The sequence below is a fragment of the Macaca fascicularis genome, chromosome 12, assembly GCF_037993035.2.
Source record: "Macaca fascicularis isolate 582-1 chromosome 12, T2T-MFA8v1.1".
Classification (NCBI taxonomy): Eukaryota; Metazoa; Chordata; class Mammalia; order Primates; family Cercopithecidae; genus Macaca; species Macaca fascicularis.
In genome coordinates, this window is record NC_088386.1 from 4317860 (window position 1) to 4345794 (window position 27935).

The 27935-nt window shown below is 46.3% G+C and overlaps 1 protein-coding gene across 6 annotated transcripts in view; it reads left to right on the plus strand.

The window, feature by feature from the left end:
- The first annotated feature begins 6518 nt into the window (after nt 1-6518).
- The window catches only part of CYP27C1 (cytochrome P450 family 27 subfamily C member 1), a 32992-nt gene continuing 11575 nt past the window's right edge, over nt 6519-27935 (plus strand). The window contains exons 1-5 of one of the 6 annotated variants that reach the window (XM_065525351.2): nt 6519-6813; nt 19333-19523; nt 22031-22230; nt 24555-24764; nt 26685-26848. In XM_065525351.2, the coding sequence (XP_065381423.1) occupies nt 6532-6813; nt 19333-19523; nt 22031-22230; nt 24555-24764; nt 26685-26848 (1047 nt within the window). In that variant the 5' untranslated portion in view covers nt 6519-6531. The remainder of the gene's footprint in view (nt 6814-19332; nt 19524-22030; nt 22231-24554; nt 24765-26684; nt 26849-27935) is intronic. The other 5 variants (XM_065525349.2, XM_065525350.2, XM_074008789.1 and 2 more) reach the window with 5 other exon arrangements.

Here is a 27935-nt window from a genome sequence, read left to right on the forward strand (position 1 = left end):
TTCAGTGGACAGTGAGATCATGAATCAGTTTAACCCCTGGGAAGTAATTTGGCTAAAGTTAAAGTCATGCTTTACCATTGCAGAACAAGTTTCCATTCGGCAAAGTGTTTTGTGGTTTATTTCTCTTGGTACTGGGGACTGGATTTCTTTATTTTGGTGACTCAAACAGAAATTTACTCTTAAACGTGTTTGAGTGTCACTAGGTTCCTGCTCTGCATTGGCTTGGGGAATCCAGCCATGAGTCAGACGCCACCCCAGCCCTCAAGATGTTTACGGCTGTCCTCTCTGGCTGGAAACATGTTATGTAAACAAGGGAAGCCTGGGAAAGAGTTAAAGGGTGACAGACCTATCACAGACAAGAGCCTGGGCTGGGCTTGCCAGGCACCCTGCCAATGTCAACAGGGAGGAAATAGGCTGGAAAAGGGCAATTTAGTGAGGCTGTCCCAGAACTGAATCTGAATCTGCAAGATTGAGGACCACGCCCTGAGCCATCAAGCTAAATGCCACTTTGGAGAGAGAGAGACAGAGAATGAATGTGCTGATTCACAAAACTGAAAGTTACAGAGCGGGTGGTAGATCTCCTCCAGGCACAGCTGGATGGCAGGCGTCTCCCATGAGGGTGTCAGAGGTTTCTCGATCAGGTGGTCTCTGGACAGATAGCTGCCTGCAGTCCCAAGCTTCCAGGGGCCTTCAGATTGCACTCCACAAACAAGAGCATGTCTGCACTGATTGCTCTAGCAGAAGTCCCATGGAGGACTCTGCTCCCAACAATGCCCCCAACCCCTGGGTCAGGGGCCACGGGCAGCCAGCCCCATCCAAACCCCTGGGACTGCCTAGCATTGCTAGGGAATGTGGGAGGAAGGCTTTCCAAATAAAGGTGAGTGAGCAAACCTCCACTCTTCCCCTGCGGCCTTTGCTGATGCACACCTTCCTTTCAGAATTCACCAGTGTCTCATTCTCAGTTATCTGTCCCATCATAGCATCTCAGAAACAGTGAGTGCCGTGCAGCACCGCCCCTACTCAGCGCCCACTCCAAATTCTCACTTACATGCAAAGCAGGTATAGTGAAAGGCATAAAAACCCTGGAAGCAGATTTGGGTTCAAGTATTAACTTTGCTCCTAACTTAACTCTTTTGGGAACGTCTCTTTAACTTGCTTCTTCATTGGTGAAGGAGGATAATGTGCCCAGGTCATAGGGTAGCTGTGAGGACCAAATGGATTCCCAGATGCTCAGGATAGTGCCTGATACTCAACAGATGATTAAAATGTAAACCAATATTTCATAAAGCTGGTCAATGACAATGATAGTTTTTCATCATGAAAAGTTAGCGCTTTTTGGCAGTGAAAAAACTGCTAAGTCTTTGCTGGTTGACAAATCCCACTGGAAAATGCCCACAGCCTTTGTAGGAAGAAATGTTAATTTTCTGCCTCCAGTGACCAGGATTATCATGGCTTCAGAAGCAACACCCGAGTCACAGAGAAGATGATCTGAGATCTCCCGGTTCTGTCTCCTGGTATAACTTTGTTTTGTTTTCTTTCCGTTCTGCCTTTTTATTGATGACTCTGGGGAAGCAACAAGATCATACTACTAAGTCTTTTTCCTTTTTACCCATTAATTCTTAAGTGGAAGCCAGTCAGCGGCATGGAATTGGAGCACAGGAAGCTGGTGTGGGTGACAGAATTTCATGCAGACGGCAGGGAAGCTGGGAAGATCATCCCTGTCCCACTGTGACCAGCAGGTCTGGGTTTCAGAATTCAGAGGCTTGCTTCCTAGAACGTCTTGTACAGCAGCTCCGTTTTCTGAGATCCAGTTTGACTATCCCTGTTCTCTTCCAGGAATATATACTCTGCATTACTCTCTGCTTACCTAACAGCCCTGACATCTCTCTTCCGCATGCTAGAGAGTTATCCGTGGTCATCTGGATTGGAGTTCTGGGAGGCGTTACAGACGTCTCTCCGTTTTACTTCCACAGACGGTCATTTATTGTGTATAGAGTTTATTTACCTTTTCGAGGGCAACCCATTTTCCTATTTTGCTGTTGTCGTTGGCTATTGTTGGCTGTGGTTGGGAGAAGCTCGTTGCTTCTCTATTACTGCTAACAAGCTGGTTTTCTTGCAGGAACACACCTGTACAAATCTCCTGGTTGAAGGTCAGACAGGGACAAGTGGTGCCCTCTGGTCAGAATCTCACTTCTGTTTTTCTTGCTCACCGGAAGGGAAAGGAACAAATAAATGGACAGTGTTTTCCTATTTTGGAAAAGTAGTTTTTCAGTTATTTTTGACTTATATTTAAGATTTCTTATAACATTCGATCCTTCATTCCCCCCATATTGAATCCCTCACAACTATGACAATCATTTACTTTTATTGTTTATTTTATTTTTTTTATTATTACTTTTATTATTATTGATTTTTATTATAAAGGCAATATTTTTATAGAAAACTCAGAAACCAGCGTAACATTATGTATACATATTAGAGTGAAAGAAATTCTTCCAATCAGGATTATTTATTCTATTTCTACGTTCATATATGTTTTCCACTAATAATAATTACCTACAAAACAGTAATAAGAAAGCAGCATACTGCTCTATTGCCGAGTTTCAGACTGATCACTTATACCAATGCACTGAGACTCCAAAATAGCCTTTGGCTTAAAGGATTATAAACCCTTCTACCATAAAGACACATGCGCACATATATTTATTGCAGTACTATTTACAATAGCAAAGACTTGGAACCAACCCAAATACCCATCAATGATAGACGTGGTGGATAAAGAAAATGTGACACACATCATGGAATACAATGCAGCCATAAAAAAGAATGAGTTCATGTCCTTTGCAGGGACATGGATAATGCTGGACACCATCATTCTCAGCAAACTAACACAGGAACAGAAAACTAAACACTGCATGTTCTCACTCATAAGTGGGAGTTAAACAATGAGAACACATGGACACAGGAAGGGGAGCATCACACACCGGGGCCTGTTGGGGGTTGGGGGGCAAGTGGAGTGAGAGCATTAGGACAAATACCTAATGCATTGGAGGCTTAAAACCTAGATGATGGGTTGATGGGTGCGGCAAACAACCATGGCACATGTATACCTATGTAACAAACCTGCACATTCTGCACATGTATCCCGGAACTTAAAGTATAATTAAAAAAAAAAAAAGATTTTCGCTTAATATCATTAGAGCTCGAGGCAAATTTCAAGAACTGATATATTTGTTTATTTATTTAATTATGGAAACTAGCTTTAGATATCAGCAAAGATGATATCCTAAGACACAGGGGAGTGGGGGAGCTGCAGGGAGCTCCAGAATGTGTGTTTAAATCTTCCCCCTGTCTTTCTCTGTATTCTTCCTTCTCTTCTTCCTTCCTTTCTTTACTGCAGTCTTTTCCTTAATTAGCCTTCATAGAGAGCCAGCTGCCTTTAAAATCTATATTTATCTATATTGAACAGCTTAATATATGATTGTTTAACAACCTAAAATCATTGTTTATCTATATTGAATAGTTTCACGTCCAGAATGGACTGAATTGACTTCTACATACGTGGTCCTTTAATGATTTCTTAAGGACCAGTAGCCCTCTGCAAAACTTTAAAAGACTCTCCTAGAGCAAGGCGATTGTGCCCGTCTTCAGCCTCTGCTGGCTAGCCGCCTGGCCACCCACTTCTGCCTTCTAAACGGGCCCTTTCTCAATCCCTGCCTGAATGCTACTTCCTTCAGGAGGCCTTTCTTTTGCACTGCTCCATCCTACTCCATAAGTAGATGGGATCGCTTCTTATCACAAATTCCAATCATATTCAGTACTTGTTTTGTGACACTTAGAGTAATCTGGCTTGTATTTGTGTACCTGTTTTATTCTTCAAATAGGTTATGGCCTCCTAAAGGCGGGTTCAAGGTCTTACTCTGAGTACTTTGCAGCTATCATGCCTTATAAGTAAGAGTTGCAAGGGCCCGGCGCGGTGGCTCACCGCTGTAGTCCCAACACTTTGAGAGGTCGAGGCAGGCAGATCATGAGGTCAGGAGATCGAGAGCATCCTGGCTAACACGGTAAAACCCCGTCTCTACTAAAAATACAAAAAATTAGCCGGACGTGGTGGCGGCGCCTGTAGTCCCAGCTACTCGGGAGGCTGAGGCAGGAGAATGGCCTGAACCCAGGAGGCGGAGCTTGCAGTGAGCCAAGATTGCTCCGCTGTACTCCCGCCTGAGCAACAGAGCCAGACTCCATCTCAAAATAAATAAATAAATAAATAAATAAGAATTGCTGAGTACTTATTAATCAAATTATTTTCTTTTTTTTAGAGACAGGGTCTTGCTCTGTTGCCCAGGCTGGAGTGCAGTGGCATGATAATGGCTCACTGAAGTCTTGACTTTCTGGGCTCAAGCAATCCTCCTGCCTCAGCCTCCCGAGTAGCTGGGACTATAGGCACACACCACCACACCCAGCTAATTTTTTTTTTTTTTTTTTTTTTGTAGTATCCAGGTCTTGCTATGTTGCCCAGGCTGGTCTTGAACTCCTGGGCTGAAGCAATCCTCCTGCTGTGGCCTCCAAAATTGTTGGGATTACAGGCATGAGCCACAGCACCTGGTGTTATTAATCAAATTCTGTAAGTTGAGTAACTATAGCCTTCTTTGCTTCACTTACATGATACTTCAACTATTCAAATGCAATGTAGATTTTACAGAGTTGTAAAGGTATAAACTACTCATTAAAAATAAAATATTTGGCTGAGTGCGGTGGCCTGCGCCTGTAATGCCATTTCCTTAGGGGGAAGATCGCTTGAGCCCAGGAGTTCAAGCGCAGCCTGGGCAACATAGTGAGACCCAGTGTCTAAAAAAATAAAATAAAATATTTTTTATCTGAGCATGGTGGCACGTGTCGGTACTCCCAGCTCCTTGGGAGGCTGAGGTTGGAGACGGCTTGACCCCAGGAATTGGAAGGTGTAGTGCCCAGTGATAGTGCCTGTGTATAGCCACTGCACTCCAGCCTGGGCAGCACAGCCAGACCCCTCTCTGCTCTTTTTTATTTTTATTTTTTTGGTGGTGGTGGTGGTGTTGAGACAGAGTCTTGCTGTCACCCAGGCTGGAGTGCAATGGCGAGATCAGCTCACTGCAACCTCCACTTCCTGTGGTTCAAACGATTCTCCTGCCTCAGCCTCACGAATAGCTGGGATTACAGGCGCGTGCCCCCATGCCTGGCTAATTTTTTATATTTTTAGTAGAGATGGGGTTTCACCATCTTGGCCAGGCTGGTCTCGAACTCCGGACCTCAGGTGATCCGCCCACCGAGGCTTCTCAAAGTCTGGGATTACAGGCGTGAGCCACCGCCCCGGTCTCCCTCTTTGCTCTTTAAAAAAAAAAAAAAAAAAAAAAAAAAAAAAAAAAAAAAAAAATGCTGGCCCGGCGTCTGTAATCCCAGCTACTCCGGAGGCTGAGGTAAGAGAATCACTAGAACCCTGGGGGCGGAAGTTGCTGAGCCGAGATCGCGCCATGGGCGACAGAGTGAGACTGTCTCAAAAAAAAAAAAAAAAGAAAAAAAAAAAAAAAGCTTAGTAACAATACTTTGTAAACTTAAACTTAAAAAAAATCTTATTTTTTAAGTTTAGATACATGAGTACAAACTGTATGAAATCTTCAAATAATGTTAACTCAGTGAGCAGTTTACTGACTAGGAAAAAGTTCCCTTCCTTGAAACCACATGGCACCCCTCTGGCCTTTCCCATGCTCTGTCCCTCCCTGTGCGGGCCGCTTTGTGCACCGAGGCACTGGGCTCTGAATCTAGGATGACGGGCTCCTCTCCTCTCCTCGGCATGGAGGTGGCTTCTCTTCTCCAAGCCTTGTGCAACAGGACCCGTCCTTGTGAGGGACCAGACAAACGCCCCATGCTCAAAGTCGCTCACCCTCACTTAGTCCTCACTGCTTCCCATGGTGTGCGGAATAAAAGCGATGAGCCCAGGGAGAGCCATCGTAAACGACCGTGATTGTCTTTATGAAAGCTTGTGGCAAGATAATAATGTGGTCATTTTACAACGGTAGGAACTACGTGCAAAATCGTCTCACGTTTGTTCCCCCCTTTGAACGCTGAGTTACAATGATTTAAGTTGAAACCATAAAGAACTGCTTCTAAAATGCCAAAAAGACCAAAGATTTATTTAGTATACCTTCAGTAGTCATTTCGAAGGACGGTCATAATTTAAAAAACCCCGGTAGGCTTTTCTTTCTTTGGCCATGGTTGGAAGTGGGGTTGACCTTAAAACTTGGTGGTTTCAAGCAACGCTGAAGTGTGAATTAATATGATGTGAAGAAATAATAATAGCCTCATTCTCTTGCAGTCTAATCACAGCCTTTTCCCCAGCCCCAGGGGACGGAGCCTTTAATAAGGGTCTGTGTAAACTGATGCCCAGGCAGCAGGAGTGCGGAGAAGCATTGCTCCGACAAGTTAAGACGCAGGAAACAGCAACCGAAAGGGCAGCCCCCGAAACAGAGTTGCTCAAACAAGCCGATGCAGACGCGCGCCATGGCCCTGCTGGCGCGGATCCTGAGAGCCGGGCTGCGGCCGGCGCCCGAGCGGGGTGGGCTCCTGGGTGGCGCGGCCCCGCGGCGGCCCCAACCCGCAGGCGCACGGCTCCCGGCTGGGGCGCGGGCCGAGGACAAAGGCGCGGGGCGGCCGGGGGCGCCGCCGGCTGGGGGCCGGGCCGAGGGTCCCCGGAGCCTCGCCGCCATGCCGGGGCCGCGGACCCTCGCCAACCTGGCGGAGTTCTTCTACAGGGACGGCTTCAGCCGCATCCACGAGATCCAGGTAGCGCTCGCCGCGCCGGGAGGGAGCCAGCCGGGGCTGCTGCCCAGAGGGCTGACGGCGCGGGCGGGAGGGCGCCAGGGAGGGGAGCCGGGTGAGGGAGTCCCAGGGAGGGGCGGCGGGCAGGGCTCCCCGGGCACGGGGCGCCGCGGTGGGTGGGGGGAACTGGACTGGGGTTGTCCGGTTAAGGCTCGCAGGAAGGGGCGCTGAGGAGAGGACGCCGGGAAGGCGATCCGGGGTGGAGGAGGCAGGAACCGGGAGCGGGGCGGGGGCGTTGGGGAGGGGTCTCCGAGACGGAGACCCCGGAGAGGGGCAGCAGGCAGAGGGAGCTCAGGAACGGGGCCAGAAAGGAACGGCTGGGAAGAGGCAGGGGGAATGGGTGTCTCGGGAGGTGGCGGCCGGGAGGGGTCCCCTGGAGGGGCCCCAGCAGGGATCCCTAGGGAGGAGGTTGCGGGGGGGGGAGTCAGGGATGGGGTTTCGGCGAGTGGTAGCCCGAGAGGCGGCGGGCAGTGTCTCCAGGGACGGGTCCCGGGGAGGGACCCAGGCCGGGGTTGCCTGGTTGGGGAACCTGGGGAGGGGGCGCCGCGGAGGGAAACCAGGAATGGGACTGCGGGGAGGGTACCAGAGCTGAGGACCCGGAGCGGGAGACTTGGGGAGGGGCAGCGGGCGCCTGGTGGACGCCGCCGGGGCCGGGGAGTGGAGCGCGGGCGGGACCCCCGGAGCCGGGGCGGAGGAGGCTGCGGCCCGGGGCCGGCCCGCGGGGAGCGCTGGGCTCTGCGGAGCTCGGTGTCCTTCGGTAGCCGAGACTGTGTTGTATTCATTTCTAGTCCTTTTTGTGTTTTGTAAAGGCGGGGGGAGAGGGGACGGAGCTCGGGGTTCCGTAGACTCTAAGCCGGAGTTGGGGTCGACACCTGGAGTTCGCGCCGGGACGGGAGGCAGGGACGCGGGAAGAACCCAGGGGTCCCAGCCACCCGCCCGGGCGTTCGGGCCGGCGAATTCCGCGCGCTTCCCACCCGGAGCCTGAGTGCTGCCCTTCCCACGCCCACCTCCGTTGCGCCCTTCGTGGCGGGGGCAGGGAACCCGAGTCGCGGCGGCGCCTTCCGATGCCTTTGCCCATCACCCGCCTCCCCGGGTGCCCGGCCCAGCACTCGCTGTTATTTCTGGGATGGGGGCTTTTGGCGTCTTCCGAGAACGCCCCCTTCTGCTCCCACCCAGCCCTGTCCTTCTGCCCAGAGTTCGTTTCAGTCATTCCTTCGTTCCATCAGCCATTCAGTCAATGAACGTGACGGAGAGGCCCCACACCTCATTAACGGAAAAACCGACGCGCGTGGAGCAATTTTAGTTCTGCCAGGAATTAAAATTTAATTTAATTTTTTTTTTTTTTTTTTTTTTTTTTTTTTTTTTTGAGACGGAGTCTCGCTCTGTCACCCAGGCTGGAGTGCAGTGGCCGGATCTCAGCTCACTGCAAGCTCCGCCTCCCGGGTTCACGCCATTCTCCTGTCTCAGCCTCCCGAGTAGCTGGGACTACAGGCGCCCGCCACCTCGCCCGGCTAAGTTTTTGTATTTTTAGTAGAGACGGGGTTTCACTGTGTTACCCAGGATGGTCTCGATCTCCTGACCTCGTGATCCGCCCGTCTCGGCCTCCCAAAGTGCTGGGATTACAGGCTTGAGCCACCGCGCCCGGCCAATTTAATTTAATTTTAATGCCGGGAAGTCCCAATCGTCCCTCCTCAAGTCCGCCACACCAACTCTACACAATTCCAAACCCCCGCCCCCACCCCAATGCTTAGAGGGCTCAAAAATGATCTTCTATGTAGAATCTGATAAGATATCAGGATGGCAACTTTCAAATACAGTAAAAAGTGTTTTCTTATTTGCTGTTGATGGGTTCAGTACAACCTACTTTCTGAAGTGTAATTTAATTTTTCTTTTATCCACCCTTACTGCCATCTGCTTTTATCCTCACACCTCACCCAGAGTTTGTTCGATGGGCACAGGTTTCTTTGAGAGGGACCCTGTTAAAGCCTGTATCCAGTCAGGATGTGTGGCAGTTCAGATGGGTATTTTCCATTCACCCGCCCTGCCGCCAGCCCTCACCCTGAGCTCAGCTCCTCCTGCCCGCTGCTCAGACAGCTTCCTTCACCACACCCAGGGCCCTGGGGCACAGAGCAGAGAGTCACAACTGACTCACTTGGTGCCTTCTCACCATTCGCAGACAGGACCTGGAGATTAAAGGAAATAAAGGAAAAATTCTTTTCCTTTACTCTCCGAGTGGCACTACCCCAACCCTCAAATAGGGTACTTGTGGGAACTCTCACCTTCTGGCCACCCCTCTGAGGAATCCCAATTTCGAACACATGGTTCTAGAAAAACCCTCTCTTCCCGCTCTCCAGATTGCTCATTGTTCTGTGACCCATCACATCCAGTTCACTTGCGCTCCCCTTGCAATCATAGAATGTTAGCAAAACAAGGGCTCTTAGAATTCACCTATATAGCTCACCTCTCATTTTACAGACGGAAAAAGCTGGGTGGTTACCTAAGCGACTTGCCTAAGGTCAGGCAGCTGGTGATTGGCAGAGTAGAAATCATAATCTGGGTCACTAGATGCTGTTTAGGGTGTGGTAGAGCGGCAGGATGGCTGATACCAGGAGTGCTGCCCTCCAATACTGGCCCTCTGCAGCCACCTGTGGAGCCTTGGGCTAGTCACTTATTCTCTCTGCACCTCAGTTTTCTCATCTGTAAAGGAGATTAGCAATCCCCATTCCTCTCGTGGGTTATGATAAGGTCAAATAAGCTTAGTGTTATGAAACTGTAATAATAACACGTAATAACCATCAGTATTTCTAGAATTCTTTTCATGTGCCAGGCACAGTTTCAAGTCTTACATGAAACTTATTTCTCCATTTTTTGGGTGAAGAAACTGAGGCATAGTGGGACCTAACTTCTAAAGGTTATTCAGGTAGTAAACTGTGAGCCCAGATTCAAACTCCAGAATCTGTGCTCTTAACATCCAAGCAAACTCTAAGTACTGTGCCCACCAGTACTAGTACCATGACCCACCACCAGAAAGTGATGAAAACTGTATCATTTCTACCTCCAGTTCACTTGTGCTGATTGTACCCAATTCAGTAGCTGGATTTGCTTGAGGTGTGGCCCATTTCCCAGTAGTTCTTGTTACCAGTCATTCCTTCAGTGGGCCCCTTTAGAGACCTGAACTCTTTGGGGGTCACTTATTTATTAGGCAGAAGTGACCCCTTGAAGATGGACTCATTTCAGTTTAGTCTGAGTGTCTTCATTTTCAGGTCTGCAGAAGGAGTGAGTAAAAGAGTAGAGAAATGACAGTGCTCCTGGCCTGCTGTTTCTGAGATTGAGAGTTGGAGTGGTAAGAAAAAAAATACAAAAAACTAGCCGGGCAAGGTGGCAGGCGCCTGTAGTCCCAGCTACTTGGGAGGCGGAGGCAGGAGAATGCGTGAACCCGGGAGGCGGAGCTTGCAGTGAGCTGAGATCCGGCCATGCACTCCAGCCTGGGCGACAGAGCGAGACTCTGTCTCAAAAAAAAAAAAAAAAAAAAAAAAAGAAAAGAAAAGAAAAGAAAACTGGGCTGATAGCCAAGAGAGTCTTAGTAACTTTCCCCAGCCCAGCCCTGTCTGTGTTATGCTGAGCCATGTTAGAGGCTCATTGCTTTGTGTTTTAATTGAATAATTTAGTCCATTTACATTTATTGTGATTTCTTTTTATGGAGGGGGTAACAGCTTTCTTAAGATATAATTAACATATCATATAATTCATTCATTTAAAGTGTGCAAAAATCACCACAGTCAACTTGTAGAACATTTTCACGACCTCAAAAAGAAATCCCATATCCATCAGCTATCGCCCCCAACTCTCCTATTCCCCCTGCTTTAGGCAACCATCAAGCTACTTTCTGTATCTATAGAGTGGTTTATTCTGGACATGTCATATAAATGGAATCATGTAATATGTGATATTTTATGGGTGGTTTCTTTCACTTTAAACATTTCAGTATAATGTTTTTAAGGTTAACCCATGTTGTAGCATGTATCAGTACCTCATTCTTTTTATGGACAAATAATTTTGCAGTGTATGACTATACCACATTTTACTTATCCATTCATCAGTTCATAGACATTTGGATTGTTTCCACCTTTTAGCCATAATGAATAATGCTGCTATGAACTCTTGTGTGTAAGGTTTTGTGTAGACATGTGTTTTCATTTCTCTTGGATATGTATCTAGGAGTGGAACTGTTGGGTCAAATAGTAATTCTACATTTAACCTTTTGAAGAACTGCCAGACTGTTTTCCAGAGTGTCTGCACCATTTTACATCCCCACCAGTACTGTAAGAGGATTCTGATTTTTCTACATCCCTGTCAACATTTGTTATTACTTGTCCTTTTGATTACGGCCATTCTAGTGTGTGTGAAGTGCTATCTCTCCCTGATGACTAATGATGTTGAGCATATTTTCATGTGCTTATTTACCATTTGTATATCTTCTTTGGAGATATGTCCATTGAAATCCTTTGCCCAGTTTTTAATTGCATTCTTTTCTCTCTCCTTCCTTCCTTCTTTCCTCCCTCCCTTCCTTCCTTCCTCTACTGGTTTGTAAGTTTTTATATATTCTAGGTACAAGTCGCTTATCAGATATGTGCTCTGCAAATATTTTCTCCATCCAAAGGCTTGTTTTTGCTTTCTTTTTTAAAATTTTATTTTTAGTTTTTAATGAGACAGGGTCTTGCTATGTGGCACAGGCTGGGCTCAAGCAATCCACCTGCCTTGGCCTCCTAGAGTGCTAGGATTACATACATGAGCCATCGTGCTTGGCCTTGTTTTCACTTTCTTAATAGTGTTCTTTGAAGCATAAAAGTTTTAAATTTTGATGAAGTCCAGTTATCAATTTTTTTCTTTTGTTACTTGTACTTTAGGGATCATATCTTAAGACATTATGCCAAACCCAAGGTCATGAAGATTTACCCTTATGTTTTCTTCTAAGAGTCTATAGTTTTAGCATTTACATTTAGATCTTTGAGATAATTTTTTATATGGTATGAGAAAAAGGTATAAATTGATTCTTTGCTTGTGGCTATTCAGTTGTCCCTGTGCCATTTGTTTAAGAGACTATTAAATCCTTTTCCTATTGAATTATCTTGGTACTTTTGATGAAAATCAGTTGACCATAGGTATTTGGGTCTTAATTCTAAGCCAATGATTATGCCATTACTGCACTGTCTTGGTTACTGTAGCTTTGTACTAAGTCTTTTTTTTCTTTATTTCCTCTAAAAAAAAAACCAAAACGAAACAAAGGATACATGTGCAGAAAGTGCAGGTTTGTTACATAGGTGTACACGCACCATGGTGGTTTGCTGCACCTATTGACCCATCTAAGTTTTCTCCCCTCAACCCCCACCCCAACAGGCCCTGGTGTGTGTTATTCCCCTCTCTGTATTCTTGTGTTCTCAATATTCACTCCCACTTATGAGTAAGAACATGCAGTGTTTGGTTTTCTGTTCCTGTGTTAGTTTGCTGAGGATGATGGCTTCCAGCTTCATCCATGTCCCTGCAAAGGACATGATCTCATTCTTTTTTATGGCTACATAGCTTTCCATGGTGTATAGGTACCACATTTTCTTTATCCAGTCTGTCATTGATGGGCATTTGGGTTGGTTCCATGTCTTTGCTATTGTAAATAGTGCTGCTGTAAAAATATGTGTGCATGTGTTTTTATAGTAGAATGATTTATATTCCTTTGGGTATATATCCAGTAATGGGATTGCTGGGTCAAATGGTGTTTCTGGTTCTAGATCCTTGAGGAATTGCCATACTGTCTTCCACAACGGTTGAACTAATTTACATTCCCAACAACAGTGTAAAAGTGTTTCAGTTTCTCCACAGCCTTGCCAGCATCTATTCCTGACTTTTTAATAATCACCATTCTGACTGGTGTGAGATGGTATCTCATTGTGGTTTTGATTTGCATTTCTCTGATGATCAGTGATGTTGAGCTTTTTTTCATATGTTTGTTGGGTACATAAACGTCTTCTTTTGAGTAGTGTTTGTTCATATCCTTTGCCCACTTTTTGATGGGACTGTTTGTTTCCTTCTTGTAAATTTGTTCAATTTCCTTGTAAATTCCAGCTATTAGACCTTTGTCAGATGGGTAGATTGCAAAAATCTTCTCCCATTCTGTAGGTTGCCTGTTCACTCTGATGATAGTTTTTTTTTTTTTTTTTTTTTTTTTTTTTTCTGTGCAGGAGCTCTTTAATTAGATTCCAGTTGTCATTTTGGCTTTTGTTGCAATTGCTTTTGGTGTATTTGTCATGAAATCTTTGCCGATGCCTATGTGTGAATGGTATTGCCTAGGTTTTCTTCTAGGGTTTTTATGGTTTGGTGTTTTATACTTGAGTCTTTAATTCATCTTGAGTTAATTTTTGTATAAGGTGTAGGGAAGGGGTCCAGTTTCAGTTTTGTGCATATGGTTAGCCGGTTTTCCCAGCACCATATACTAAATAGGAGTTCCTTTTCCCATTGCTTGTTTTCATCAGGTTTGTCAAAGAGCAGATGGTTGTAGACGTGTGGTGTTATTTCTGAGGTCTCTGTTCTGCTCCATTGGTCTATATGTCTGTTTTGGTGCCAGTACTATGCTGTTTTGGTTACTGTAGCCTTGTAGTATAGTTTAAAGTCAGGTATCATGATGCTTCCAGCTTTGTTCTTTTTGCTTAGGATTGTCTTGGCTATATGGGGTCTTCGATTCCATATGAAATTTAAAGAATTTTTTTCTAATTCTGTGAAATTTAAATAATTTTTTTCTAATTCTGTGAAGAATGTCAGTGGTGGTTTGATGGGAATAGCATTGAATCTATAAATTACTTTAGGCAGCATGGCCATTTTCACGATATGGATTCTTCCTCTCCATAAGGATAGAATGTTTTTCCATTTGTTTGTGTCCTCTCTTATTTTCTTTTTCTTTTCTTTTTTTTTTTTTTGAGACGGAGTCTCGCTCTGTCGCCCGGGCTGGAGTGCAGTGGCGCGATCTCGGCTCACTGCAAGCTCCGCCTCCAGGGCTTACGCCATTCTCCTGCCTCAGCCTCCCGAGTAGCTGGGACCACAGGCGCCCGCCACCTCGCCCGGCTAGTTTTTTGTATTTTTTAGTAGAGACGGGGTTTCACCGTGTTCGCCAGGATGGTCTCGATCTCCTGACCTCGTGATCCGCCTGTCTCGGCCTCCCAAAGTGCTGGGATTACAGGCTTGAGCCACCGCGCCCGGCCCTCTCTTATTTTCTTGAGCAGTGATTTGTGGTTCTCCCTGAAGAGGTCCTTCACATTCCTTGTTAGTTGTATTCCTAGATATTTTATTCTCTTTGTAGTGATTGTGAATGGGAGTTCATTCATGATTTGGCTCTCTGCTTGCCTATTGTTGGTGTAAAGGAATGCTTGTGATTTTTGCACATTGATTTTATATACTGAGACTTTGCTGAAGTTGCTTATCAGCTCAAGAAGTTTTTGGGCTGAGATGATGGGGTTTTCTAAATATACAATAATGTCATGTGCAAACAGAGATAACTTGATTTCCTCTCTTCCTATTTGAATACCCTTTATTTCTTTCTCTTGTCTGATTGCCCTGGTCAGAACTTCCAATACTATGTTGAATAGGAGTGGTAAGAAAGGGCATCCTTGTCTTGAACCAGTTTTCAGAGGGAATGCTTCCAGCTTTTGTCCATTCAATATGATGTTGTCTGTGGGTTTATCATAAGTAGCTCTTCTTATATTGAGATATGTTCCATCAGTACCTAGTTTATTGAGATTTTTTAATGTGAAGGGATGTTGAATTTTATCAAAGGCCTTTTCCGCATCTATTGAGATAATTATGTAATTTTTGTCCTTGGTTCTGTTTACGTGATGGATTACGTTTATTGATTTGTGTATGTTGAACCAGCCTTGCATCCCAGGGATGAAGCTGACTTGATCGTGGTGGATAAGATTTTTGATGTGCTGCTGAATTCGGTTTGCCAGTATTTTACTGAAGACTTTTGCGTCGATGTTCATCAGGGATATTGGCCTGAAGTTTTCTTTTTTTGCTGTGTCTCTTCCTGGTTTTGGTATCAAGATGATTCTGGCTTCATAAAATGAGTTAGGGAGGAGTCCCTCCTTTTCAATTGTTTGGAATAGTTTCAGAAGGAACGGTACCAGCTCATCTTTGTATTTCTGGTAGAATTTAGCTGTGAATCCATCTAGTCCTGGGCTTTTTTTGGTTGGTAGACTATTAATTAATGCCTCAATGTCAGAGCTTGCTATTGGTCTATTCAGGTATTAAATTTCTTCCTGGTTTAGTCTTGGTAGGGTGTATGCATCCAGGAACTTACCATTTCTTCTAGATTTTCTAGTTTATTTGCATAGAGGTGTTTATAGTATTCTCTGATGGTAGTTTGTGTTTCTGTGGGGTCAGTGGTGATACCCCCTTTATCATTTTTTTATTGTGTCTATTTGATTCTTCTCTCTTTCCTTCTTTATTAGTCTAGCTAGTAGTCTATTTTGTTAATTTTTTCCAAAAACCGGTTCCTAGATTCATTGATTTTTTTGGAGGGTAGTTCATGTCTCTATGTCCTTCAATTTTTCTCTGATCTTAGTTATTTCTTGTCTTCTGCTAGCTTTTGGATTAGTTAGCTCTCGCCTCTTTAGCTCTTTTAATTGTGATGTTAGGGTGTCAATTTGAGGTCTTTCTAGCTTTTTGATTTGGGCATTTAGTGCTATAAATTTCCCTCTTAACACTGCTTTAGCTGTGTCCCAGGTATTCTGGTACGTTGTCTCTTTGTTCTCATTGGTTTCAAATAGCTTCTTGATTCTGCCTTAATTTCATTATTTACTTAGGAGTCATTCAGGAGCAGGTTGTTCAATTTCCATGAAATCGTGTGCTTTTGAGTGAGTTTCTTAATCCTGAGATCGAATTTCATTGCATTGTGGTCAGAGTGTTATGATTTCAGTTCTTTTGCACTTGCTGAGGAGTTTATGTGGTACCCATCTTCTGAAGCGTACTTCTGTCAATTCGTCCATCTGATCCTCCATCTAGTTCTATGCTCTTGATGGAGAGACATTGTGATTATTTGGAGGAGAAGAGGCACTGAGGTCTTTTGGGTTTTCAGCATTTTTTTGTTGATTCTTTCTTATCTCCGTGAGTTTGTCTAGTTTCAGTCTTGAGGCTGCTGACCCTTGGATGGGGGTTTTGTGGGGGCCTTTTTGTTGTTGTTGTTATCGATGCTGTTGTTGTCGCTTTCTGTTTGTTTTTCTTTCAATAGTCAGGTCCCTCTTCTGTAGGGCGGCTGCAGTTTGCAGGGGGTTCGCTTCAGGCCCTATTCATCTGATTCGCTCCTGTGCCTGGAGATATCACTCAAGGAGGCTGGAGTGCAGCAATGATGGGTGTCTGTTCCTTCTTCTGGGACCTCTGACCTCAAGGGGTACCAACCTGATGCCAGTAGGATTGCTCCTGTATAGGGTGTCTGACAATCCCTATTGGAGGTTCTCACCTAGTTGGATGGCATGGGGAGCAGGACCCATTTAATGAAGCACTTTGTCCCTTAGTGGAGAGGGTGTGTTTTGCTGGGGGGAAACCCACTAGTCTGGGCTGCCTGGATTCCTCAGAACTACCTCGAGAAGAGGATAAAGCTGCTGGTCCACAGAGACTGTGGCCACCCCTTCCCCCAGGGGCTCAGGCCCAGGGAGATCAGGGTTCTGTCCCTGAGCCTTTGGCTGGAATTGTTGGAGATCCTGTTGGGAATTCCCCACCACTGAGGAGAAGGATGGATCAGGGTTAGACTTGAAGAGGCACTCTAGCTGCCGACTGCCACAGCTGGTGTGTTGAGCTGTGGGGATAAGTCTTGGGACCAAGCCATTCAACCTCCCTGGCTCCAGCAAAGGAAAAGTGCAGCCTGGAGCTATAGAAATGGGCACCACCCTTCCCCAACCCAGGGAATTTAGGCTGTTAGGCAGTTGTGAGTCCCAGTGCAGGCTGCTGCCCCTCCCCCAAGGAGCTCAAATGGCTTAGACAGCAGGCAGCTGCAGCTAGTGCTGGTCGCCCCTCCCCTCGGGAGTTCAGTAGGCTTAAGTGGATTCCAGCTGAGAGGCTGTAGGAATCTGTGCATACCAGGGTTGGGACGCTTGGCCCCGGTGGCATGGGTTCGAGAGTGGGATCTTCAGATCTGTGGGTTGCACAGTTCTGTGGAAAAAGCACAGTTTCCCCAGCTGGGTAGCCTGGTCACTCACCACTTCCCTTGGCTGTGGGGAGGGGGTTCCCTTCCCGTGTGGATCTCAGGTGGGCCACCGCACTACTGTTCTTCCTTCTCTCCGTGGATTATGCCAGCCTTCTAGTCAATTTTGATGAGAGAGCTTGGATACCCTGGCTACCAGTGAAGGATTCACATGCTTATTAAGGTTTTTTTTGGGGAGCCTCTGAGCATCACTGCTTCTAGTTGGCCATCTTGGCCCCTCTCCCATAGTACTAAGTCTTGAAACAGGAAAATGGGGGTCCACCAGCTTTTTTCTTTTTTCAAGATTGTTTAGGCTATTCTGGGTCTGTTGCATTTTCATATGAATTTCAGAATCAGCTTATCAGTTTCTACAAATAAATTTTGCACTGGAATTATGACAGGGATTGCTCTGAATCTATGTACACTTTGAGGTGTATTTTTATTTCAACAGTATTAAGTCTTCCAGTCCATGAACATGGGATGTCTTGCCATTTGTTTCATGTCTTGCCATTTGTTTCATGTCTTGCCATTTCTTTCAGACTTCTTTAAACAATGTTTTGTAGATTTCTTTAAATAATGTGTAGATTTCTTTAAATAATGTTTTGTAGATTTCTTTAGATAGTGTTTTGTAGTTTTCAGAGTATAGGTTTTACACTTCTGTTAAATTTATTTCTAAGAATTTTATTTATTTATTTATTTATTGTGACAGTCTTGCTCTGTCACCCAGGCCCTAGTGCGGTGGTACAATCTTCACTCACTGCAACCTCCACCTCCCGAGCTCACATGATCCTCCCACCTCAGCCTCCTGAGCAGTTGGGACTACAGGCTCACACTGCTGTCTCACTAATTTTTGTATATATATGTTTTTTTTTGAGATAGAGTTTTGCTCTTGTCACCCAGGGTGGAGTGCAATGGTGTGGTCTTGTGGCTCACTGCAACCTCTGCCTCCTGGGTTCAAGTGATTCTACTGCCTCAGCCTCCCGAGTAGCTGGGATTACAGGCACACACCACGATGCCTGGCTAATTTTCGTATTTTTTGTAGAGATGGGGTTTCACCATGTTAGCTAAGCTGGTCTCAAACTCTTGACCTCAGGTGATCCACTGGTCTTGGCCTCCCAAAGTGCTGAGAGTACAGGCATGAGCCTCCGCACCCAGCCATGTATTTTTTTTACAGACAGAATTTTGCCATGTTGCCCAACCTGATCTCGAACTCCTATGCTCAAGCAATCCACCCACCTAAGCCTCCCAAAAGTGCTGGGATTACAGACAGGCATGAGCCACTGCAGCTGGTCAAGTACTTTATTCCTTCTGATGCTATTGTAAATTGAATTGCTTTTTAAATTTCATTTTGGATTGTTCACTGCTAGTGCACAGAAATGCAATTGATTTTTGTATATTGATTTTGTGTCCTATTGAACTTGTTTATTAGTTCTAGTAGTTTTTTAGTAGGTTCCTTAGGATTTTCTATATGTGAGATCATGTCTTCTGCCAATAGAGATAGCCCGAGTTCTTCCTTTCCAATCCAGGTGACTTTCCCTTCATTTTCTTGCTGGGAGTCGGTTTAGAGGCTCGTTAGAGATTGTCCACAGAGGGCTTCCTCCGCACAGTTGGCTTGGTACTGCTTAGGTAGAGCTGTTGGGCCCATGGGAAGGTGCTGGCAGACAGGGCCCTGTTTGCTCTGGACATTTATCTTTTATAATGACATTTCTGTCTTGTTGCTTCACACAGCTAAGGTAGTTTTAAAAACATTTCCCTAAAGAATAAGAAAACTTCCATGATCATGCCTGTAATCCCAGGACTTTGGGAGGCTGAGGTAGGAGGATCACTTGAGGCCAAGAGTTCGAGACCAGCCTGGCAACATTGAGAGATCCCTGTCTCTACAAAAAATAAAAAATTAGCTGGGCGTGGAGGTGTGCACCTGCAGTCCTAGCTACTTGGGAGGCCAAGGTGGGAGGATCGCCAGGGCCCAGGAGTTGGAGGCTGCAGTGAGCTATGTTCATGCCACTGCACTCCAGCCTGGGCAACAGAGCAAGACCATGTCTCTAAAAACAAACAAAACAAACAAAAACAACAAAAAAGAGATGGTTGTGTGAAAACATGTTTATCTCAGCAATATGTAAGTTACTGCTCTGATTCAGTTCTGTATTAGACAGCACTTCCCTCTGCCCCAATTTTCTGCTCCTGTAGCACACAAGGATGTTTCTGTTAAAGGTATGTCATACCTATGTATTTTTTCCTTTTTCGATTTCTCCATGGTATTGCAGCAGAAGCACACACAGGAATATGGAAAAATCTTCAAGTCTCACTTTGGTCCTCAGTTTGTAGTATCTATTGCAGACCGCGATATGGTGGCTCAGGTGCTCCGGGCGGAGGGCGCTGCGCCCCAGAGAGCCAACATGGAATCCTGGCGGGAGTACCGAGACTTGCGGGGCAGAGCCACCGGGCTCATCTCGGCGTGAGTATGTGCGCCCGGGCTGAGCCAGGGGCTGGAGGGAGAGCTCAGGGGGAGGCCCCCTCTTCCAAAGCTGGTTCCTAAAATCCAGCTCTTAGAAAAGCACAGAACCCCCCCTACCATGGGTTGATATCTGACAGCCTGCTTGTGTGATCTCGCAGACACAGCAGCCCTGCTGGGTTTTCTCGCTCCTCCTCCGTGCCAAGTTGTCCCGTCAGGAGCCAGGAGGGGAAAAGCTGGCTCGGTGGTGGGCAGAGCTCTTCGGAGGCAGTGCTTTGTGGTGTCCGTTCGGTGATAACCCAGGCAGACAAAGCTCACAGCGCCCTTGTCTGTGCACAGGGGAAGGAGGTGGTCAGCCACTATTTCAGGAAAATCCCTTTGAGGGGGAGCTCAGAACCTCCAAACTTGGTCGCCACGTGGTGATTTTCCTGTCGCTCAGCAGACTGTGATTATTCGTTTTGAACCAGCGTCACTAACACCTCTGTGCCTTCCCAGAGATCATGGCCCGCGGCCAGGCAGGGAGGCCCAGGTGCAGATGCCCCGGTCCAAATCCCCGTGGAGTGGGGCTCCCGTTTGCAGCTCTTTTCATATCTATGTCCTTATACACAAATTGGGGAGAAATACAGCCCCCAATTTCTCAAGTAAGATAAGTAAGAATCGTGACCGGATGTCACCAGGGTCCCTCAATTTCCATCCTGAGGGGATAATTAAACAGCTCCTCCTGGATGTTCAGGCCTAGAGGGAGGGGCCCGAAGGCTGAGGCAGAATCTCTCTGCTGTCTGCCCCGTTAGCTGCGGGCTCAGGAGCCTGTGTGGGTGCCCGGACCCCTCTTCGGCTGAGATGGAGTGAGGCGGTGCTGGTGACCTCAGCACGGTGGACAGCAAAGGAAGGGCAGTGCCCAGGCCCAGGAGCCTGGCTGGCTTAGCTTGGGTCCCCCAAAGCCCATCTGGAGGCCAGGCTTTGAGTGCAAGCGGTCTCCTTGGGAATGGGAAGCAGGGCACGGGTGGGAGGGAAGCCATGCAGAGGTGTGGAGGTGTGGGTGACGCTTGTGGGTACTTGAGGCTCAGTTCTGTCACCACCCTCTGAGAAACTGCAGAACCCTCCTGAGACCTCCAGGGATTCCTTCAGCGTCCTGCCTTCACTGGGAGGGCTGTGCTGGGCCCACTACCTGAGTGCCCTCCGAGTGCAGCCAGGAGCCCCAAGGCCCCACACCCTGGTAACAAGCTGCAGTCTCTCTTTTCCTTCCTTCCTTCCTTCCTTCCTTCCTTCCTTCCTTCCTTCCTTCCTTCCTTCCTTCCTTCCTTTCTTTCTTTCTTTCTTTCTTTCTTTCTTTCTTTCTTTCTTTCTTTCTTTCTTTCTTTCTTTCTCTTTCCTTCCTTCCTCCCTCCCTCCCTCCCTCCTTCCCTCCTTCCTTCCTTTCTCTCTCTCTCTTTCTCCTTCCTTTCTTCTCTCCTTCTCCTTCCGCTTCTCCTTCTCCTCCTTCTTCTCTTCCTTCCTCTTTCTTTCTTTCTTTCTTTCTTTCTTTCTTTCTTTCTTTCTTTTCTTTCTTTCTTTCTTTCTTCTCTCTCTTTCCTTCCTTCTGTCCTTCTCCTCTTCCTTTCCTTTTTCCTTCCCTCCCTCCTTCCTTCCTTCCTTCCTTCCTTCCTTCCTTCCTTCCTTCCTTCCTTCCTTTCCTTCCTTCCTTCCTTCCTCCCTCCCTCCCTCCCTCCCTTCTTTCTCTCTCTCTCTTTCTTTCTTTCTTTCTTTCTTTCTTTCTTTCTTTCTTTCTTTCTTCTCTCTTTCTCTCTCTCTCTCTTTTCTTTCTTTCATTTTTGAGACGGAGTCTCACTCTGTCGCCTAGGCTGGAGTGCAACGGCGTGATCTCGGCTCGCCGTGACCTCTGCCTCCCGGGTTCAAGTGATTCTTCTGCCTCAGCCTCCCAAGTAGCTGGGATTACAGGTGTCCGCCACCACATCCAGCTAAATTTTTGTATTTTTAGTAGAGATGGGGTTTCATCATGTTGGCCAGGCTGGGCTTGAATCCCTGACCTCAGGTGATCCGCCCACCTCGGCCTCCCAAAGTGCTGGGATTACAGGCATGAGCCACCATGCCTGGCCCTCTTTTTCTTTTTTAATATCAATACTTACTTCATTTATATATACATATGTATGCATACATATATATATACAATTTTTCTCTTTTGCTAATTAGCAGTCTCATTTGCTTATTACAATACTATTTCAAGATTTTTTAAAGGAAGTGGTATTACTTTTACTAAAGATGATTACTTACCACTGGTAGTTTTTTCCTTAAAGTTTGCTTCAAAGGCAAGAGTGTAAGAAGCTCTAACAGGCTCCAGGGCTGCAGTTATTAACTCCTCTCTCCCCAGCAAAAAGTTTTTCCTGTCTTAATTCCAGTTTGGCAGCTCTTGTTGATTCTTTATGACTGAAAATTTTTCTAGAGGTTCCTTGAATTCTTTCCCAGAATGTCAGTGTAAGTAAGATGATTTGAAACTCACTTGATTCTTCTAGGGAAGGTGAACAGTGGCTCAAGATGAGAAGCGTATTGAGACAAAGAATTCTGAAACCGAAAGATGTGGCCATTTATTCTGGAGAAGTCAACCAAGTTATTGCTGACTTAATTAAAAGAATCTACCTCCTCAGGAGCCAGGCAGAAGATGGAGAAACCGTGACCAATGTCAATGACCTTTTCTTCAAATATTCAATGGAAGGTGAGGTGGAATCAGCAGGTGGGAAGGAAGGAAGAGTGGATGCTTGCCCCAAACCCGCAGATGTCATCTTGGTACCTAGGTCCCAGGCAGTGTGCTAAGTCTGGGACATACATGCGTATCACCTGCACGGTGCTACGTGAACCTGGTGTGAACCACTGTTGACCAATGAGGAAACTGAGATTTTTTTTTTTTTTTTTTCCTGAGACAAAGTCTTGCTCTGTTGCCTGGGCTGGAGTGCTATGGCATGGTCTTGGTTCACTGCAACCTCTGCCTCCTGGGTTCAAGCGATTCTCTTGCCTTAGCCTCCTGAGTAGCTGGGATTACAGGCACCTGCCACCACGCCTGGCTAATGTTTTGTATTTTTTTTTTTTTTTGAGACGGAGTCTCGCTCTGTGGCCCAGGCTGGAGTGCAGTGGCCGGATCTCAGCTCACTGCAAGCTCCGCCCCCCAGGTTCACGCCATTCTCCTGCCTCAGCCTCCCGAGTAGCTGGGACTATAGGCGCCCGCCACCTCGCCCGGCTAGTTTTTTTGTATTTTTTAGTAGAGACGGGGTTTCACCGTGTTAGCCAGGATGGTCTCGATCTCCTGACCTCGTGATCCGCCCGTCTCGGCCTCCCAAAGTGCTGGGATTACAGGCGTGAGCCACCGCGCCCGGCATGTTTTGTATTTTTAGTAGAGACAGTGTTTCACCTTGTTGGCCAGGCTGTTCTCGAACTCCTGACCTTGTGATTCACTCGCGTTGGCCTCCCAAAGTGCTGGGATTACAGGCGTGAGCCACCGTGCCCAGCTGAAACTGAGACTTAAAAAAGAACTTGCCCAATGCCACACCCCCATCCCTCTTTTTAGAGGCAGAAAGTTAGTTTCAAATTCAGGTCTTTTAAACTCAAGAAGCCATGTTCCTAATTACTACACATTTTGTTTGAACCTATTAAAAAGAAGTAAAGTTGAGAGGGCATCTACTTCAAACTCATTCTAGCTTTTAGTCATATTGAATGGGTGGTACATTCCTGTTCAAATAGCAATACCAAAAGGGGGTCAGTGAAAGTCTCCCTCTTTCCTAAAGGCAGCAAGGTCACTAGTCTCTCATGTATGTGTCAACAGATGGTTTATGCACATACAGAAAAATGCGTGTGAATATTCTATTTTTAAACAATAAATGGTTGTACACCAAACATACTGTTCTGCACCATGCTTTCTCTTTACTTAAGAATGCATCTTGGGGCCGGGCATGGTGGCTCACACCTGTAATCCCAGCACTTTGGGAGGCTGAGGCGGGTGGATCACCTGAGATCAGGAGTTCGAGACCAGCCTGGCCAACATGGTGAAACCCTGTCTCTACTAAAAATACAAAAATTAACTGGGCCATTGTGGTGGGCACCTGTAATCCCAGGGACTTGGGAGGCTGAGGCAGGAGAATTGCTTGAACCTGAGAGGCAGAGGTTGCAGTGAGCCGAGACCGTCCAATTGTACTCCAGTGTGGGTGACAGGAGTGAAACTCCATCTCAAAAAAAAAAAAAAAAAAAGCATCTTGGTCTAACATGGTGATTTCTGTGTAAAAAAAAAAAAAGAATGCATCTTGGAGGGCTTTCTATCAGCTTTCTCATCTTTTTTTAAAAAAAGCTTACCTCACTTCAAGCTTCACTCAGGTTAGCTTTGCAGAGTTCTGATATTAATTTTCTCTAAAATTAATAATAAAATAGTCCCAGAAGTGATTGGTAAACACGGTTCACAGCTCTGCCCAACACGGATTCATCCAGGCCACTTCTACTGTGCCTTTAGCTCTCCGGGCCTGGGCTCCCTGTTTTGGCCAGGAGGAGTCACTTCTCAATTCCTCGAGTTGGGCAGGTGGCTGGAAGGCGATCCCCAGTGGCCATGTGGGGCAGGAAGAGGCCCTGTGGGGTTTGCCACCTCCTTCCTGAGGGGAGGGTGTTAGGGGAGAGCAGTGACATGCTCAGTGATTGTCCCTTCCCTAGGGCTCATCATTTCAGACCATGCCCCTGGTCTGTCCCAGGATCCTCCTCTGCAGCCTTAGCCAAGCTGCTGAAACTCTGGGAGTCTTTGAGTTTCCTCCGGAGCCCGACAGAGGGCTTCACCTGTGCCTCCCAGGGCTGTGGGGCTCCTTAGACGAAGCAGCAACAGCGCCACCTGTCAGCCCTAAATGCCAGCACCCTGCAGCTCAGGACGCAGAGGAATCCTCAGAGTGACGACGTCTCATGTGGGACATTTGGACCACGTTTGAAAGTTGTTGCATTTATGGCCCAACATTGCCCGTTGGTATGGTAAATAATCTAGAAGAGGGTTTTCACATTCTCTTTCCTGTCTAGGAGTGGCTACCATCCTTTATGAGAGTCGTTTGGGCTGCCTGGAAAACAGCATACCACAGCTGACTGTGGAATACATCGAGGCCCTGGAGCTCATGTTTAGCATGTTCAAGACCTCCATGTATGCAGGCGCCATCCCCAGATGGCTTCGCCCCTTCATCCCAAAGCCCTGGCGGGAATTCTGCAGGTCCTGGGATGGACTCTTCAAATTCAGTAAGAGAAGAATTGAGAGCACCTTTTGCAGAAGCAGGTTGACCTGCCGTGTCGTGTGTCTAACTCTCATCCAGACAACGGGTGACCATAGCAGAGGATGCCTAGATGTAGTCATGTGTTGGTTTTTGGACCCATAACTTTTGGATTTGTTTTTGTTTTGTTTTGTTTTGTTTTGAGATGGAGTCTTGCTCTGTCACCCATGCTGGAGTGCAGTGGTGTGATCTCGGCTCACTGCAACCTCCGCCTCCTAGGTTCAAGTGATTATCATACCTCGGCCTCCCGAGTAGCTGGGATTACAGGCGCCCACCACCGTGCCTGGCTAATTATTTTGTGTTTTTAGTAGAACCGGAGTTTTACCATGTTGGCCAGGCTGGTCTTGAATTCCTGACCTCAGGTGATCACCCACCTTGACCTCCCAAAGTGCTGGGATTACAAGTGAGCCACTGTGCCTGGCCACGGATTTGTTTTTCAAAGAAGTAAAAAGCATGTGGGTTGTGACTACAGGCCACTTGATCAGGTTTTTCATTTTAAAATAATTTTTATTTTAACAGGCATGCTAGCAGGGACATGTACAAGTAAATGTCCATGCAAGATGATGTCTTTACTCCAAGTAAATTGGTCAGTGCTTAAACTGTAGAGTTTCAGGCCCATGCACATTTATTTGAACGTTACAATTTTTGTTCCAATCCAAGGTGAGATTACAAAGAGATTTGTTTTCTTATGTGACTAAAATTTTTACTATAAAAGCATTTCCAGAAAGCAAGAAATTATTTTCAAAATGCTTAGAACAATGTTCTAGAGCAATGCTAACACTGAAGAAAGTGTTTCATGGTGTCTTTTCAAGATCAATATTTAGGCTGGGCACAGTGGCTCATGCCTGTAATCCCAGCAGTTTGGGAGGCTGAGGCAGGAGGATCACCTGAGGTTAGTAATTCAAGACCAGCCTGGACAACATGGTGAAACCGCATCTCTACTAAAAATACAAAAATTAACTGGGCGTGGTGGTGTGTGCCTGTAATCCCAGCTACTCAGGAGGCTGAGGCAGGAGAATTGCTTGAACCTGGGAGGCAGAGGTTGCAGAGAGCCAAGATCATGCCACTGCACTCCAGCCTGGGCCACAGAGCAAGACTCTGTCTTAAGGAAAAAACAACAACAACATTTATTTGAATATATAAGCCCTGAAGTCTGTGCTGCACGGTAACATCCCAGATAATAATGCATGGCCTTTTCCCCTCCATTCATTTTCTCTTCTGAAAATGTGGTAGATAAAAATAAAAGAGTTTGCGTTTTTGTTACTTATATTATATAAATAATATATTTGGCTATTGGATTAGTAAAGCAAACATTTGCAAATATCTTACAGCTTATTTTTAAGAATTTCTTTTTTTTTTTTTTTTTTTTTTTGAGACGGAGTCTCGCTCTGTCGCCCAGGCTGGAGTGCAGTGGCCGGATCTCAGCTCACTGCAAGCTCCGCCTCTCGGGTTCGGGCCATTCTCCTGTCTCAGCCTCCTGAGTAGCTGGGACTACAGGCGCCCGCCACCTCGCCCGGCTAGTTTTTTGTATTTTTTAGTAGAGACGGGGTTTCACCGTGTTAGCCAGGATGGTCTCGATCTCCTGACCTAGTGATCCGCCCGTCTCGGCCTCCCAAAGTGCTGGGATTACAGGCTTGAGCCACCGCGCCCGGCCACAGCTTATTTTTAAAAAGAAAGATATGTTTAGCTTGTCTTTTAACTTTTCATTCATTTACATAAGCAAGTGTATGAGTGAAACTCCCAGGTTGACATTAGATAAGTTGGGTTTCCTTACCCTCTCTCATCTGCCCCTGGTTTAGTTAAGCTACTGGGAGGACAGAGGGCATTGAGACTGAAAAGATGATTGTCAACCCAAACTCCTTTCAAAAGAAATACTGTTTTCAAACAGGCCAAATTCATGTTGACAACAAGTTGAGGGACATACAGTACCACACGGACCGAGGCCGGAGGGCGAGCGGGGGACTCCTCACATACCTCTTCCTTAGCCAGGCGCTGACGCTACAGGAGATCTATGCCAACGTGACTGAGATGCTGCTGGCCGGCGTCGACACGGTGAGTCTGGGGTCCTGGTTCTCAGCAAGCAACACACGATAACCCCTTCCTCACCATCTCGCACACGTTGTCTACTTTTTTTGCGGGGGAGGATGGAGTTTTACTGTATCGCCCAGGCTGGAGTGCAATGGCACGGTCTCGGCTCACTGCAAACTCGGTCTCTCAGGTTCAAGTGATTCTCCTGCCTCAGCCTCCAGAGTAACTCGGATTACAGGTGCCTGCCACCATCCCCAGTTAATTTTTTGTATTTTTAGTAGCAATGGGGGTTTCACCATGTTGGCCAGGCTGTCTCGAACGCCTGGCCTCAGGTGACCCACCTGCCTCGGCCTCCCAAAGTGCTGGGATTACAGGCATGAGCCACTGTGACTGGCTGTTGTCTACTTTTAAGGCAGATTTGTTTAGCACACTGTTCATGTTTGTACTAGGCCTGCTGCACTGCTGAGGGGCTCCAGGAGGAGAAAACTGCATGAGTAGTCACGCATCACTTAATGATGCAGATTTGTTCTGAGAAATGCGTTGTTGGGTGGTCCTGTCATTACGTGAACATCTTAGAGTGTATTTACACAAACCTAGATGGTAGCCTACCAGACACCTAGGCTGCATGGTCGAGCCTATTTCTCCTAGGCTACACAACTGTACAGCATGTTACTGCACTGAATACTCTGGGCAGCTGGAACACAGTGGTAAGTATGTGTGTATCCAAACATACTCAAACACTGGCAAGCTACAGTACAAATGTGGGATTATAATCTTATGGGACCACCGTTGTATATTGGGTCCATCATTGACCAAAACATCCCTATACGATGCATGATTGTATATTAAATGTAAGGTGCATAATGATTTCTGTGAAAAGCGTAACCAAAATGCCACATCACACACACAAAATTATAATAAATGTTTACAGTTTACAAGTCATTCCTAACATTTTGTCATTGTTTCATAATTTCACAAATGAAGAGGGTACGGACATAAAAACCTTATTAGTTATCATTTGAAATATTCCAGGCTGTGGAATTTATTTCATAAAGCCAAGAATTCATTTCATTCACCCCTCAATTTGTTATATAAAGCCAACATAACTTCA